This window comes from Vigna umbellata, chromosome 8, assembly GCF_029865625.1.
Source record: "Vigna umbellata cultivar VRB3 chromosome 8, Vumbellata_1.0, whole genome shotgun sequence".
In the NCBI taxonomy this organism is placed as follows: domain Eukaryota; kingdom Viridiplantae; phylum Streptophyta; class Magnoliopsida; order Fabales; family Fabaceae; genus Vigna; species Vigna umbellata.
The window spans coordinates 20372401-20389986 of NC_142172.1; the positions used below are offsets into that span (position 1 = coordinate 20372401).

General features: G+C 34.9%; 1 protein-coding gene across 5 annotated transcripts; it reads left to right on the plus strand.

The window, feature by feature from the left end:
- Positions 1 to 248: 248 nt before the first annotated feature.
- RIP2 (ROP interactive partner 3) lies at positions 249 to 5247 on the plus strand. Of its 5 annotated transcripts, none has more exons than XM_047293989.2 (5): positions 249 to 542; positions 1833 to 1935; positions 2497 to 2677; positions 3069 to 4747; positions 4855 to 5247. In XM_047293989.2, the coding sequence occupies exons 2-4, from the start codon at positions 1916 to 1918 to the stop codon at positions 4734 to 4736; spliced, it is 1869 nt and encodes a 622-aa protein (XP_047149945.1). In that variant the 5' UTR covers positions 249 to 542; positions 1833 to 1915; the 3' UTR covers positions 4737 to 4747; positions 4855 to 5247. The 5 variants fall into 5 exon arrangements, with proteins under 5 accessions (XP_047149945.1, XP_087953881.1, XP_047149946.1 ...); XM_088097755.1 differs by having other exon boundaries at positions 1846 to 1935; XM_047293990.2 differs by lacking the exon at positions 249 to 542 and adding an exon at positions 571 to 588.
- Positions 5248 to 17586: the final 12339 nt, after the last annotated feature.

Genomic DNA, 17586 nt, shown 5'->3' on the forward strand with positions numbered 1-17586 from the left:
AACTATTTTTATAAAATATGAAAGAAGTGTGAACATTAAAAAAAAAAATAAGACCACTATTGTATTAAGGCTTAAATCTATATATAAACTAACGAAGTAGTTTCCAATTTTAACACTTAAGTGTGAGAGTGACCTTTTTACCCCTGATTGCAAGCTGAAGAAGACAGAAGTGAAGGGAAGAGAATGATGTTATTTAATACTAGTATTTATGGTGATGCGTAACAAGACAATCATCGAGATGGAAACTTTGGAATTTCATATCTCCGCACATTAACCCCTTCCGACACTTCCCAACTCGCCACTCCCCATCACAATGCACTTCCCACCCATATGGGACCCACCCAAACACGAGCGTGACCCTCGCGTGCACACTTTGGAGCGTATCACATAACCTCATTGGCGCCTCGGTTTCAAACGTATTTTTTCTGTTCCCTGCTACTCCCTTCACTTCTTAACACCAAAAAAGAGGATAACAAAACAAAGAAGGTGAATACGGTGAAAGAAGCCTTATTTCAGTGTTTTCTAGTTACACGCACCACTTGGTAACGGCACTTTCATACCTCTCTCTTTCTCTCTCTGCTGTATTGGGTGTGTTCTTCAGCTCTTCCCTCCCATTACAAATTTGGATTTTTTTTTCTGGGGGTGTTGTTTGTGATGGCAGTAACAGTGTTGTGACTCTAGTTTCTGTTGGGGGAGGGTGTTAGTACACTTTGGCTATTTGGGTTTTGGATTCTTTAGCTTTTGTTTTCTTTCTCCTCTCGTGATGTTTGTTCCCATTTTTCTCAAAAAGGACGAGCTATCGTTTTCTGCCTAGTTTTAGTGTGTGTTTTGGAGAAGGAAAATGGGTACTAGTGCCCATGCTTCTCATGGAAAACCATGATACTGCTCTCTGGTTTTCCGGTATTTGTTCAAGCCAAGAGCTTTTGTGTTTTTCTATGATGTCTTCTGGTGATTTGTTCTCTGTTCAACAACCTTGGTAAGCTGTTAGCTGTTAGAGCTTTCTCTCTGCAATAACTCATTTTGATTTTAAAACGATTTTTATTTCTGTTTTATTTCACGTGGGATAATTTGTTTTTCTGTTGTTTCGGATCACTGATTGGGTCTGAAGCTTCACGTAGATCTGGGTCTTATCTGTCTTTTTCTGCAGGGAGTGCCGAATGTTTGTATCTTTCCTTCATTTTTCATTCTGTGATTTATCCTACTAAACAGTTTGGAAAATGGGGAATAAAATCTGTTTCTATTTTCATGGGACCTGTGTTTAATTTTCAAAGTCAAGCCCGGTTTCCATGTTACAAAATAGAAAATAGTTTTTTTTCCTTGAAACATGATAAAGGTTCGAGGTTATAGTTGTCTGCTAACCCACCCAATCATTGCTAGCTATTATTATTCTGTTGACGACATGATGGGTTTCGAAAAATCGGTTTCATTTTAGTTTTAGTGCGGCATTTTATAGGATGCTTAAAGGGGTTAACATTGTAGTTTGTTGGTGGCCAATGGTGGCTCAAGTCTAACGTGGCACTGTGGAGTAAAAGAGAGGAAAGGTCTAAAACAAATTTGAAAAAGTTGGGAGATGGGCTTCTTAGTTATATTTTTCTAATTATTTTGGTGCAGTGTTCAAGTTGTTTTAGATTTGTTTTGTTTTGAACTTGGTAGGTGGTAGTGGAGTTAGTTTACTTGGAGTTTCTTTGAAGGGATTATGTGCGGTTTGTTTGTTGAGTTTTTTGTTGAATGCTGATCCCAGGTGGTCATCTAATGTAAAGTGCAAACCATAAACCATTGTCTCTTCTCTCAGTTATAAATCAAATTCCTTATTGTCTTTGTTTCTTTATCAGATTCCTATTGCAGGAAGTGTGGGTCAGGGGCTTTGAAGGAGAGGTTCTTTAGTTTAACTTCAACTCACACCTGATCTTAGAGTATGCAGACACCAAAAGCAAGGTAAGATTGTCCAATTTTGACACTTTTGCAGAATTTCATTATTTTTTTATCTCTGTTTCCGACTTCTGGGTCTTTGTGACGGGTGAAGTGCTTTTATTTGGTTCACTAGGGTTGGGTATATGATTTAAGTCTCCTTTTCCTACAAGGGTATCTGAAGATTTAAATTGGAACCATTTATTCAATTGGAGTTCATTACCGATTTCCTAATACAAAAGTGTAATCAAACAAACTACAGGAATAAAGGGATCTAAATCAGAGGAAAATAGCACCTGCTAATTTTCAAATATGAATATACTCTTTAGAGCTTGTTGCTTTCCAAAGAACAGTGCTAGCTAGTGACTAATAGGAATTTTTATATTATTTTTGTGTTCTCTACATATTATGGAAACAATATGCCCTATTAAAACATAATAGACTTGATCTTTAGATTCCATTGTATTCCAAAAGTTTGAAAGGGTAGTGTTGGAAATTAATTTCTTGATCAACTGTGTGTTTTGTCAAGATGCTTTTGCATCTGCATTCTGCATGCATGCTTATTTGCCTGTGACTGTCTGTGAGCAGAGCTGGTTCTTCAGAAGTTCCAAGGAAATGTCCAGCGTCTCCTCAGACTGCTCGGAAAATGAAGACGCCAGGCTCTGACACTGACTCAGTCTCATCATCTCCAAAATCAGCTAGTAAGACACCAAAAAACAAAAGTCCAAAGGTCACAGAGCGCAAGTCACCACGAAGTCCAGTATCCGAGGTATTATAAACTAGTTTATGCCTACAAGCCTAAAAAACTGAAAAAACTTATCCTGCCCCATAGTTACCATTCTAGGTATTTTTCAAACGACAAAATTTGGATAAAGTTCCATGGGTACTTTTGACAGCAATCTACATTCAGAATTGAAGTTTTTCCTTAGCGATTTCTATTTATTTTTAATGCAATCCTTTTTATTGAGATTATCAAAAGTGAAGTTCTAGTTTTGATTGGAAAATGGTGTAAAAACAAATACTTAAGGATGTCACAACATTCCTTCCATAATCTCTTATTCATATATCTATCTGTGTAAAATCCAAAAGACTGAGATTATTGGTAATGTTTTAAATTTTGTTATTCGTTCATCACATTGTCATTTATCATCTGGTTTTAGAAGAAGAAACCGAGTAGGGTCCAAGAATTGGAGTCTCAGCTTGCTCAACTTGAAGAAGATCTAAGGAGAACTAAGGACCAACTTAACTCCTCAGAGTCATGGAAGAAGAGAGCTCAGCAGGAGGCTGAAGAAGCAAAGAAGCAGCTTCTGGCCATGTCAAAAGAGCTTGACGAATCCCAGCAACAGCTTCTGGAATTATCTGCTTCTGAAGAGGAACGGCTTCAAGAACTCCGCAAGATTTCTCAAGATCGAGACCGAGAATGGCAATCTGAACTAGAGGCTGTCCAGAAGCAGCACTCAATGGATTCAACTGCTCTGGTGTCTGCCATGAATGAAATCCAGAAACTGAAAATTCAACTTGAAAGAGTGCGTGAATCTGAAGCTGTTCATATTAGCAATGCTGAGTCAGATAATGCTGAGATTGAAGACTTGAAGATGGAGCTTGATGAAGCCCTCACTCTAGTGGAAAAGCTGAAAAACGAGTTGAGTGATTGCAAGGAATCTGAATCCCGGGCTTTGGAAGTAGTTGGCAAAACTCGAATGCAATTAGAATCAGCAAACAAAACCGTGGAAACAGTCCAGTTAGAAGGTGTTAAAACATTAGAAGCTTATAAATCCTTAGCTTTAGAGTTGGAACAATCGAGAGTGCAAGTGAAATCATTGGAAGAACTTGTCAGCAAACATCAGACTGATTTGGTTGCTCCTGCAAATAAAAATACGTCAGATCCAGTCAATGAAGTAGAACACGAACTAGCACACAACAATGCAGAGGATATAAGCCAGCTCAAAGCTGAGCTTGTTTCAGCCAAATCTGAGGCAGCACAGTTAAAATCTGCACTCGATGTTTCTGAGATACGGTACCAGGAAGAGTATATTCGGAGCACGTTGCAGATTAGAAGTGCTTTTGAACAACTGGAGCATGTAAAATCAGAATCTTCTCAGAGACAACTTGGGCTAAATGAGGAATTGAAGAAAGCTAAAGCTGATATTGAGGAATTAAGGGAAAGGCTGATGGACAAGGAATCTCAGTTGCAGGGTTTGTCTGTGGATAATGAGATGCTCCTGTCAAGGATTAAGCAAAGCCAGCCTAGTGAAACGGAATCTGAAGCTGTGGTGGAGCTCAAAAAATTGGATGCTGATGTGATTGAGTTGAAGGGACGATTGTTGGAGAGAGAGACGGAAGTGCAAAATGTAACTGAGGAAAACAATGCATTGAAGATGGAAGTAAAGAGGGTGGAATTGGAGAAGAGTAAAATCCCTGAAGAGGTTGTTGCTTCTGCTGAAGCAGCAAGGGCTGCAGAGCGTGAGGCTTTGATGAAACTTGACCACATAACTGAAGAAGCTGATAAGAGTAACAAAAGAGTAACACAGGTAACTGAGCAGTTAGATGCTGCGCAGGCTGCAAATTCTGAATTAGAAGCTGAACTTAGGAGGTTGAAAGTTCAGTCAGAGCAGTGGAGAAAAGCTGCTGAAGCAGCTGCTGCTATGATTTCTGCTGGGAACAATGGAAAGTTTGTGGAGAGAACTGGCTCACTTGACAGTAGCTACAATACTATTAGTGCCAAGATGAGTTCTCCTTATTCAGAAGACACAGACGATGATTCCCCCAAGAAGAAAAATACCAACATGCTGAAGAAGATTGGAGTATTGTGGAAGAAGAATCATTAATGTATATGCTGGTATGTTACAATTGTTTTTTCTTAAGTCATTCCAAACTGGTTAGCTTCTTGATGAAAAGGTTTAACTTTTACTGTTTGTTGTCTTTGTTACTTTTGGTTATTGTCAGGTATTCTGTGGTATGTCACCATTAAGCAATCCTTGGGGGACATTTTCCGTAAGATATAGTGACACTATTTTGAGGTTAACAAGTTTTGGAGTACTATTTTGAAGTTGCTATTAAGTTGCTGAAATTTAGAGGCTCCAATTACTTGCTGCTTGCTATGGCTTTGTAATTGTGCAGTGAGTGTTCATAATATAGACCAGGTCTTACGTGTACTTGTTCTTTCTACCAATTTTCATGTTATCACATTCCTAGACCTAGTAAGTATTAGTGTAACAAACCCTACTCTAGGGTGAAAGTTGTTTCGATCTTGTTATCTGATACCTGTTATTTCAATATTGTTGGTGGCATCTTGCAACAAAGTATTCATTCATCATATATGCTATTTTGTTATGGGGAGGATTATTTCTATCAATTTATCTTTTAGGAATGTTAGTTTTATAGGTAAAAAATAATACTTAAACAAGCAGTTGATAAATAAGAAAAAAAAAAGAGGCTTTAACATAAAACCCTTGAATCAACAACCATTATTATTAATGTCAGATAAATTTTTTATTTTGTGGGTAGATTAGAGACATGAATAATAGTTGTGTAGAACTAAGATAGAGCATATTCAGTGTTCGGTAAGTTAATTTGGCTTTCTTTACATGATTTGGTCTTGATTCACACGTATTAAAAGTAGAAAAGTTCATATTCAAAAAGTTTCTTATTGAAAAAATCCACTAGACTAAAATCTTTACATGGCTACATGGTCGGCGTTAGTCCATGTGTCTTCTTTTTTAGAAAAACATTCATTTTAAATAAAAAAAAATACAATTAACTTTAACTTTTAATTTATCGTAAATATAAATGTTTTTAATTTGTTAAAAAGTTTCTTATTGAAAAAATCCACGAGACTAAAATCTCTACAAAAGCTCAGTTGATCAAGGTTAGTCCACGGGTCTTCTGTTTTGAAAAAACATTAATTTTAAATAAAAAAAATATAATTAACTTTTAATTTACCGTAAATATAAATGTTTTTAATTTGTTAAAAAATTATATACAAATATTTTAATTAGACTAATATAGATTTTACAAGAGGTTTCAATAAACTTGATTGTTTACTTATATAGAAAAATTATGTAGCAACGTAGAATGTTAAAATTTTGGTTAACATATTTAATTTTTCTTGACTGGATAAACATATTTTAAAGTATATAAAATAGCCATTTAATTTGGTTGTGCGAAAAATTCATAATTAAAGCTAAATAAGTCATTTCAATTTGAAAGTTTAAAATAATAAATTTATGTATACCAAGTTTATAGATTTTTTTTATTATATGTTGTTTTTTTCATGTATGACTTAAATTTATACTTAAATTCTATCAATTATTTATTTCTCCTTAATAATATATATATATATATATATATATATATATATATAAATAAGTAATTATAAAAAAATTTAGTGTCAATTTTATTAAAATTAATCTAATATTATCACATTTTGGTTACACTCTATGTTTCTTCTACTGTGTTTGAGACTTGATCACAATGTACTATGTATTGTTTTATTAAATGCTATAAGTGTTTTTCTATACGAAATTGATAAAATTAATAAATAGATTATAGTCAATAATTGTATTGAATTATATATTATATATGTTATTTAATAACATAATAATAACTATGATATCAAACTATTGATTTAAATATAATAAAATTACAACATATTAAATTATCTAATAAAATATATAATTTTATATGTATACATAACTAATATTGTTTTTAAGAGTTAATTAAAGTCTTATAGTAGGATTAACCCCATCTTAACCCTAACCCTAACCCATTTGAGATAGGACTTTGAGGATTAAGACATTTTCTTAGTCCTTACTTGAGGAGACCTCTTAAAAGAGAAGTTTTTCAAGAGTAGGTTAGAACTAATCCATGAATCATGAATAAAGCCGACAACGCTATCCAATATAGGAAGTCACAATATATTACTTTAACATATTGTTTCAATAACAAACTAAAAATGTAACCAAAAGTTGGTATAATGAAAAGAATATAAAAGAAAAATGCAAAATCAAAAGTTTGTTATTTTTCATAAATAAAAATATATTTAAGTTAAATGAAATTATCTAACAAGAACATACTTAAAAATAATAAACACAAAAAAAAATGTGATCTTGCGAATTTATAAAATAAGAATATCTTAATCACTAAAAATAAATATTGAGTATTACTTTCGAAACCATATATCAAATATTATCAGGTAATTGATGCAAGGACTTAAAATATAGTTAAGAGTATGGGTGACTTAACAGATAATTCTTGATTATTTTATTAGTAAAGTTAGAATATAAATTGAAAATTTGATTAATCAAGTTTCATTTTATAAGAACTATCGCCTCTTTATTTTTTTTAAACTCTTTGTTTGTGTTTCTTTAGATATCTAACTACATCCTTAATTTGTTTAAAGATTAGATTTTGACATAAGACTCTTAACATTGAGGTCTATAATCCTACCCAATTAGAATCTTAAACATCATATTTTGTCCTTATGTTTGGTCTTTTAAGAAATTTGTTGCATATGGAGTGTTTTGGGCTTGCATATGACGTTTAGGGCCCAAGATGAATCTATGTTCTAATTATGATTGTTAGAGTATGTCATGATTGTTGATCAAAGTTTTCCATGTTTAGGTAGAGCAACTTGTGTGAGATAGAGTTTGTTAGATTATCTTTATTTTTTCTTTAATAGTTAATTTTTTATTATTTCTTATTTGTACTTTGGTCTTAGCCCATATTTGTACTTTGTTGCCCCTGCCCACTATAGTTGTTACCGCCGTAATTAGAGTCGTCATCACGGTTGTTGTCACCATCGTCAGAGGAAGAGTTTCAACCGATGACCATGGTTTTTCTTGTCCCCACTAAGCAACCACAACACCATCGATATCGGTACCATCAGAGTCCATATATGCTTTCACGCACCAATCACAGTGATGGAATCGTACTTGACGTAGTCCTCCTTTTGTATTTTTACTTTTTATAGTCTAGCTCTTAAGAAGCATGGGTTACTATAAATACCCAGCTCCTCTATTGTATTGGGACTTTTGAGATTAATGAGAATTGAATTTTCTGAAATCAGAAATTATTCTCTCTTGAAAGTCAGGCTAGAGAGTCCAAAGACTCCCTCTAGCCACCTTCCAAGCACACTCTTTCCCTTTCATTTTCCATTATCACCGTGCTTCTCTCATCACGCAACATCACCATTGCTCCAATCCACGTCAGTGGCGTCAGCACACGCGTCCTCTTTTCCCTCGCGCCTCAGACACGCACATCCACATTCTCTTTCTCGTTCCTTTACTCTCGCACAGAACCGCACCACTTCTTCGCGTCTCACTCTTACTCTCGAGAGTCCATTATCTCCGACCACAGATCCACACTCCGTACACGAAGGTATCTTCTCTTCGTTCACCACACTTCCTCATCTTCTTCTAGGGTTTCCATTCATCTCCACCATTTTCCACCGAATATCATCTTCTCCACTAGGGTTTCTTCATCTTTCATTATTTTCTCTGATTTTAGCCGATTAAAAACACTTTTGATCCATTCCAAACCTTTTCCACCGTTTAATCTTCATTTTGAACCGATTAATCGGTTCATATTGCGTTTCCTTCCATTTCTAGGGTATCTATCGAGTTTAACCCTCTGTTTTTGTTTTTCTTCGAGTTTTTATCAAATTCCGCTGTGTCATCTCTCTGGAGGAAGCTTCGAGGAGTTCACGACACGCACCTTCGTCCTCTCCTCGGCGTTCGTCCATCAAGTGGTATCAGAGCAAGGTCGAACACGCTTCGAAGGTAAGTATCTCAGTTCATCTCTGTTTTGAGTTTTCTTCAATTTCTGAGTTGTTCGGTTTTCTTCTGTTCTTGCGTTGTTTCGCGTCTCTGTTCATTCATCTTGTTTTGTCTCGGTTTGATTTTGATTCTGAGTTTCTGTTTCGCGTTTCTGTTTCGCTTCTCTGTTGCGTTTTCTTCATTTACGTGTGTTCATCATTTTCCTTCTTTGTCTTGTGTTGTAATCTGTGTTGAATTCTATTTTGTGATTCTGTACATCTGTTTGTGTCGTTCTGTGTTTGAGTCTTTAACTGGAGTCAGTGTTTTTATCATTTTATTCGGTGAATCCAATTTGTTTGAGTCTTTTAATTTCTAAATCCATTTCTGTCATGTTTTAGTCTTGTGCTTTGTTTTATTTTGTTATTCTTAATCTGAGTTTAACCTTTCAAATTTCCAATTCATGATTTGATTTGCTTGGTTTCTGCCTAATCAGTAACAAGTGCATACCAAGTGAGCAATGAAAGGCTCAGCCTAGCTCAGTTGCACATTGATTAATTAGCAGATTTGTTATTTGGTCAGCTACACCGAACTGGTTTTTCTTTGCAGAGTTTGTGAGTCATTCATACTTGGTTTTAAATTCTTTGCCAAGTTCTGATTCAAATTTTTCCAGTATTCTCTTTGTTTCGTTGGCATCTATTGTAGTAAAATTGTTTACAACAGTGATTGAACTTAGTTTGATCTACTGAGTTTGTGATCCATAGTGTGCTTCACTGTTTTCACTTTGCTATCAATTCTGCAATTGAGAATACATTTTGGTCACTCAAGGAAGCCTAAACCAGTAGTATTTGAAACTATAATTGTGGTTGAGAGTGATTAGTCTCTTGTTTTCCTTTGGATATTTTCTTTGCGTTGAACCATGTTCATTTTCCTTTGAAAAAAAAAAATCTGATTAAGTTGAAAACTGATTAAGTGATCTGTTGTGAACTGTGACTGAAAATAGCAAGTTCTAAAGTGTTATCCAACTCAGATTTGGCTATCAAATTGTGATAAAAAAAAATATAAAAAAAAAGCAAGGAGAACTGGTGCAATTCACAATAGTGTTCACTGTTTCAGTAAACTATCTCTGCCAAAATCATATATAACTTTCTTCAATCATAACTGGTTCAACTTAAGTCCTTTTTTTTTATTGTTTTTAAAATCTGTTCTAGTTCTATTCCTTAGGTTCTATTTGCTGTGCTTACTTTGATCAAAAGCTTTGTTCTTGCTTGTCATTGTTGAATGTTCTGGTTTTGTCTCAATGCAAGTGTAAACTCTGATCTGCTGTTCATAATTGAGCTTTTGTTGCTTTCATAATCTGATCTAGAGTTGATCTTGAGTCAGTTCTCTGTTGTGCTGTTAGTTTCATTATGTGGTGCTTACATTGTTGGTGGTTGTCCTGTTTTGTCCATTACTTTGCCTTAGCATAGCCTTATCTAAAATTGAGAAGTTTTTACACTGTGGTTTCTGGAGTTTGAAAGAAGGTTTGTGTGCTTGGTAGCATCTTAGGTGGTGGTGGTCTGAAAGACTCTCCAGCTTTGAACTGCCAAGGGAGAATCTCCCTTCCAAACCTTTCCATTTTGAGTGCTTTAAGCTTTAAGAGAGACTGATTTTTGTGAGCTTTGTGTGGCTGCATCTAAGAGCCAAATTTCTTGTTGAGAGTGTGTTCTTGTTTAAGTGCTGAAATAACTTCTGAACTTGCAATGTGCTGACCATTTAGTTGTGCAGATTTTGTTCTGATTAACACTGTTCAAAAGCAGTTTGAACGTGTGGGAAGTCTAACACAAGAATACCTACAGTGGAGAAAAAGGAGCTTTGCTACCTTCACAAACTACACCAAGTTGAATAGGGAGTTTTTTTTCATTCTGTTGTGTAGTTTCGTGCTATATTGGTGCCTGATTAGAAATAGTTAACCATATTTGATTGAATATTCTGCTTGGATATCATATGGTTTAACTGTTCCTGAAAATTGAATTTGGTTTAGCAAGTTTGGACATCCATACATTAAGTGATAGTGCTGGTCTAGTGTTATTGTTGGCTTAGCAGATTTAACGTAGGCAAACTATTTCTTTGATTCAATTCTGGCTAATAAATTGGATGTTGTAATTGTTGTTTGGAAGCTGCAATAATCCTTTAAGGGTTCAAAAACACCAATGCAGGGAGAAAGTTAAATTAGGGCTGGGATTTGTTTTTCTGTGTTGATAATAATCCAATCTGAACTGTGCTGTTATAAATACTAATTCTTTTGTTTCTCTGGGATCTTGGTGTATAGATAAACTGCAGCATTACGTGGGATAGGAGTTCTTTCTTGAAAAGCATTTAGAAGCAACACAACACTTGCACACGGTGAAAGCCAGAGAATAAATGGAGCTATCTGGAGTTTAATTGAGCAACCAGTAGCAGCCATCTGAAATGAAGGGAGTTTCTTTCACCTTAAATTGCTTTTGTTTTGGTTGAACTATTCTTGCTATAATGTTGAATCTGGTATGACAGTTTTTTTTGTACACTAGGATTAACCAATCTGAATTCTGAACTGCATTGCATTGGATTAATATGATTTTGATTAGACTGGGGTGGTTGTTTAATCAGTTTCGTTTCAGCTTAGATTTTACATTTCTTTGAATCTGGTATAATGACCATTTGCATGTGTCTAATAGAATCTGGTTTGATTTTGGTGTGTGCAAAACTGATTTGTTTGAGAGTTTAGCTTGAGCAGGAAATTACTGAGAAAACAACAACCTAAGCATTTAATTTGGAAGCTTTGAACTAAAGGGAGTTATCTAGTTTAATTGCTTTTGACTGTTTAAACTCTTGTGGATTTAAATTGTTCATTGTTGAATTACATGATCTGCTGAATTAGTGTGAATTATCTGTGCAGAGTTGTTTTCATTGGAATTCAAATTGTCCAAGAGTTTAAGTGAACAGCTGCAGAATCTCACTAGAAAGTTTGTGCAGCCAAGAGAAAAGGGAAGTGCTTACTGCCATATATATATATATATATATACACATCACCTTGTGTAATATGTTTTAGCTAAGGAAATTTTGATTGAAGATCTGTGCATTTGCCTTTGTAGGAAACTGATCAGGAAAGACCAAGAGAATTGATAGCAGAAGCACAAAGTGGAACAACAAAGCTGAATGAAGTGGACCAGGACCGTGGCAGCGGGCATGTTTTGTATTTTTTTTGTTCCATTTGATGTGTAATAGGTTGATAGGCTAGCTTTCTTTTAATTTCATTTTTTTTTGTTTGTAAAAAGGCCTTTTATAAAGTCCAAGTGCTTTGGAAGAGTCCTTGGTGCTCTTTCAAACTCTTGGCAACTTTAACTTGCTTTAATTTTAGCATAGCTAGACAGGTGAATGTGTCTTGTTAGCCAAAGCTACAAGCTTCACCATAGGAGTAGAATTTAATATTGACTTGATTTGTGTATCTCGTAGGGGTCATTAGAGTCCGCTGGTTTCTTTAGTGTTTTTGTTTCTTTGATTTTGTGTTCACGTTTAGGGTTGATTAGGCTAAAAGGTAAGCCTTTTCACACTAGAGTCCGAAGAGTATAGTCTTTTAGTGTTTAATTGTTTGTGATTGTTTGAGTTGTGTACTTTGTTTCTAAAGGTGATTTTAGTTTAAGGGGTAATTAGTTAGTAGCCTAAGACATTTCTGGCAAGGCAAGACTTGGTACTTAAGCAGCTCTTTAGCTCACCTCTCTTACCTGGGACTTGTCTAAGTGAAAGTTTTGAACCCTTTAGATTAAGAAAACTTTTAGGTTGTGTTGATTAGGCCTTTTTCGGGTTTTAGGTTTTTACTCTCTCTTGCTTGTTCATGGCTTATGACCTCTTTTTTAGCGCCAATATATATGACTAATGATAAATTTATGAACACCGAAAAACGGCGCCAAAAACTTGTTTAACAATCGGCAAGTGTGACCGAATCGTATCAAGTAATAAAACTCGGTAAGACCAAGTATCGTTCTCCCAAAGGACCCACGACCTAGTTAGCTATATGATTTGTTGATTATTTAAGACTTCTTAACAATTGATTATAGGTTTTAAATGCAAGAGACAATAATTAAACATGTATGCATGAATTTGATCAATGGAAAAGAGGAATACAAAAACTTTAATGAATTAGATGGATGAATATGTTGTTGGGGTTATCAATTTCATCTTATCCACTCTCATATACTTTTAGGAATTCATCATTCTTTTCATCAATGTTAATGTCACTCTCTAAATCACCTTGCAAGAAGGCCTATCCTTAATTATGAGTTCATACAATTCCAAGCATTCCTAATAATTAATTCTGAAGCGCAGAAGCTTAACGACAACCAACCCTCATATTCCTATGTCTAGGCAATATGCTATTGGGAGAAATTCCCCAGATCTAGATTTCCCCATACGTTCCCATATTGACAAAATCAATAATCATGGCAATGAATGAGTTAAACAATGCAAGCTTTAACCAAAGAGGAAAAACCCTAACTAATGATGAAAGAAAGCATGTATCTTAAAATAAGATGTTAAAACACAAATTCCATATATGAGAGTTTTCCAAGACTACATTGATTCCCCAACAACAATACAAAGTTTAGTTCACCATATTCATGGTGAAGCTAGATGAACAATAATGAAAGAATGAAAGATAGAACCCTAGAAAGAGAAGAGGAGAGCCGTCACCATCTCCCAATCTACCCCCAAGGGGTGAAAAGTGTGTTTATGCTTCCTCCCAGCCAAAGATACAAACCCTAGGACGTCCTAAAGCTTATATACTATTCTAAAATATACAAAAAATTAGGCTCAAGCCCAAAATAGTGCCGCTCAGCGGTAAACTACCGCTCAACGGTAAGTGCGTGAGTTGTTTCTTCCCCTCAACGACATTTTCACCCCTCAGCGGAGCCAACGTGGTTTCCTGAGTGTCGCTCAACGGTAAACTGCCGTTGAGCGGTAGTGGCGACTTCTCCTTTTGCACTTTTCTATGTCTTTTCTGATTCTATCTTTATCCTTCTTCACTTATTTCACTAAATTCACCTTAAAACCTGCATGAAACACTGAAATCAAGCATAAACCTATCCATCTCTCTTATTTCTAAAAATATGATCAAAAGCATGATTTCAAGCTAGTTTCTAAGTGTTAAAGGTTGCTTTTAGTATCAATGTTAAGCATGAAAATAACAGTTTTTCAACTGTTATCACACCGTCCATATATACTAACTATGTCAATGTGCATTTATCTATTGATAAGTTAGATGATGCGACTTGGGCATCAGACTTTAAACTTTGGGTTAAGAGTCAGGTGTATCTTGATTATATTACTCAGAACGTGACAACTATTGATTCCGTTGCAATTACTTGTTGGTTGAAAATTGATGCTCAATTATGAATTCTTCTCTAGGGTACACTTCACTCCTCTTTAAAAAAAATGGTTCCCAAGAAACATGTTTTGAACTTTGGGAACACGACAAATTATTATACATCAATGATACACAACGACTTTGTGATGTTTGTCACGATCTTCTCAATGTTGTTGCTCCTCGGCATCATGATCTATGGTTGATTATATGGGTAAAATTCATGCTCTTTTTCATCAATTTAATGAATTATTGACTCTTGCCTTTAGTCTTGCCCAAGAAATAAAGCAACGGTCAAAGTTGTTCATGCTACTAGAATTACACGACCTTGTTGATGAATATTCCCGTATTCGTGACTAGAGTTTGGGTTGTTGTTCCCACTTTGGCTTCTACTTGTTTCACTCTTTTGCGTGTATCTAGTAAACCCATCAATGATACATTTGTTTCCTCTACCAACGTCATGATCACAATCACTTTCGCAAATCGAGAAAAGAACGTCTCAAGTGTGACCATTGTGGCAAGTTAGGCCACACAATTGACAAGTGTTATGCATTACATGGTCGCCCTCCTAGATCAGCTGCTATTGTTCAAATTGCTCCTCCATAACAATCACCTACTAAGGATCCTTCTTCATCCGATATTACCAATGACTATTATTTTCAGTAAATTTCTCAAATGGTATAATGATTAACAACCTTCTAGTTCCACTACATTTGTAGCACATATAGGTATATCTTTTGTTGGTTTGGCTCCATCTTCTTCCCTTGGCTCTTGGGTTCTTGACTCAAGAGTCACATGGTAACAAATCTTTGTTTTTCTCTTTGTCCTCTTTAAATCCTTTACCTTTTGTTTCAATGGCTGATGGATTTAGAGTTTTAGCTTATGGTGTTGGGACTGTTAACATTTTTTCTTTTTTATCCATTGATAATGTTCTTTATGTCCCTAGGCCTCCTTTTAACTTATTATTCATTAGTCGTCTAACATGTTCCCTTGATTGTGATATTTCTTTTAACAAAGACTTTGTTTGTTTACAGAACCAGAGTTCGAGATAGGTGATTGGCACAACATGTGAGTCTCATGGTCTTTATGATCTTCGCCCCTTTATACATGTTGGTGTAGTTATAAAGTGTCCATCTCTTTCTTCATGCTCAGTTAGGTCATCCAAGTCTTGCCAAATTGCAACAACTTGTTCCTAGCTTATCCAAATTGTCCAATTTGGTTATGAGTCATGTCAATTAGGAAAACATATTCATAGTTCCTTTCCTTGTAGTGTCTCACAACATGCTTCATCTTTTTTTTTCCTTAGTCCATTCTAACATTTGGGAACCTAGTCGTGTTAAGTCTAATTTAGGTTTTCAATATTTCGTTACTTTTAGTGATTATTATTCTAAATGCACCTAACTATTTTAATGAAAAATTGTTCTGACTTATTGCATATTTTTCAAACCTTTCATAATGAAATTAAAATTCAGTTTGGTGTTTTTATTCATAATTTGAGTAGGGATAATGGTCATGAATATGTTTCCCATTCTTTTAAACAATTTATGGCTTCTCTTGGTATTCTCAATCAAACTTCATGTACTTATACACCTCAACAAAATGGGGTGGCTGAGCGCAAAAATAGACATCTTATTGAAACAACTCGTACTCTTTTAATTCATGGTAACATTCCTCAATATTTTTGGATCGATGTTATTATTACTGCATGTTATGTCATTAATTGCATGCCCTCTTTTGTTTTAGATAATAAAATACCTCATTCTATTTTATTTTCTTATGAAACCCTTCACCCCTTACCTCTAAAAGTTGTTGGGTCTACATGTTTTGTTCATAATTTTAGTCCTAATCTTGATAAGTTAACTCATTGATCAAACAAATGTGTTCTTTTAGGCTTTACTAGATCAAAGAAAGGATACAAGTGTTTTTCTCCTTCTCTTAATCGCTATTTTATATCTGCAGATGTCACATTCAAAGAGTCTTTTTTTAACGGTCATTCTTCTTTTGATATGTCTCCTTCTAATACTGTCAATATTCTTGTTATTTGTGCTCCTTCAAATCTGCCTAGTCCACCAAGTTTTTTTCAACAACCACAAAGTGACTTAATTGAAGTGCCAACTACCTTATGTCCTCTAGCTCCAACAATTGAATCTACTCTTCTAATTGCCTTCCGAAAAAGTATACATTCTACTTGTAATCCCTCTCCATATTATATCGCTTTAAGTTATCATAGACTGTCTTCATCTATTTATACCTACCTTTGGTTTATTTCTTCTATGACCATCCCAAAATCTGTTACTGATGCCTTAGCCAATCCTGGTTGGTGTCAGGCCTTGCTAGATGAACTAAATGTTCTTCAAAATAGTGGAACTTGGGAGCTTGTCCCATTATCGTCTGGAAAACTAGTTGATTTGCATGTGGGTTTTTGCTATCAAAGTTGGTCTTGATGGAACTACTGATTGGCTCAAAGCTCGTCTTATGGCCAAAGGTTACACAAATTTTTGGGTTAGATTATGGTGATACTTTTTCTTAAATGGAAAAGATGGAATCAGTTCGTTTATTTATAACTATAGCAACTATTCAACAATGACCTCTTTATCAACTAGATGTCAAAAATGCATTCCTTAACAAAGACTTGCAAAAAGAGATTCATATGGAGTAACCTCCAGGATTTTTTGCTTTGGGGGAGTCTTTTGGGTTGGTATATCATCTTCGCAAATCCTTATATGGCCTAAAACAATCTCTTACAACTTGGTTTGGAAAATTTAGTAACGCTGTTCAACAATTTGGTGTGACTTGGTGTGAGGCAGATCATTCAGTCTTTTACCGTCGCTCGAGTGTTGGATGTATCTACTGAATAGTATATGTTATGACATAGTTCTTACAAGTAGTTATAGTAATGACATCTCTCAAATGAAACAACATCTTTGTAATCACTTTCAGACAAAAAATCTTGGAAAAATTAGATATTTCTTGGGTATTAAGGTGAAATAATCCAATGATGGTATTGTTATATCTCAAAAGATGTATGCATTACATATTTTAGAGGAAACTGGGTTGATGAATTCAAAATCTGTGGACACACCCATGGATCCTAATACTAAACTACTACCACATTAGGGGGAGTCAAACCCTGAGTAGTTGGAAAATTAAAATATCTTAATGTTACTTGTGCTCACATTTCCTTTGTAGTTAATGTGGTAAGCCAATTCCTTAATTCCCCGTGTGAACTAAAATCATTGGAATTATGTTACAATTATTCGTTTATTATGGTAAAGGGTTGTTATATGGTTCTAATAACCATACAAGAGTGGTTTGTTATTCTGATGCTAATTGGGCAGGATCTCCTTCTGATAGAAGGTCTACATTCAGATATTGTGTCTCCATTGCTAGTAACTTAATCTCTTAGAAAAGCAAGAAACAAAATGTTGTGGTAGTACAAAAACATAATATAGAGCTATGACCTCAGCCACTTGTGAGCTTATTTGGCTTAAGCAATTTCTTAGAGAGTTACAATTTGGAGATGTCACTCAAATGACGCTTATATGTGAT

Bases quoted from the DNA above. Each gene is read 5' to 3' on its own strand.
- RIP2 (XM_047293989.2), top strand. From the start codon at position 1,916: ATGCAGACACCAAAAGCAAG. The intron at 1,936-2,496 runs GTAAGATTGTCC...GTCTGTGAGCAG, and splicing joins ATGCAGACACCAAAAGCAAG to AGCTGGTTCTTCAGAAGTTC. The intron at 2,678-3,068 runs GTATTATAAACT...ATCTGGTTTTAG, and splicing joins CACGAAGTCCAGTATCCGAG to AAGAAGAAACCGAGTAGGGT.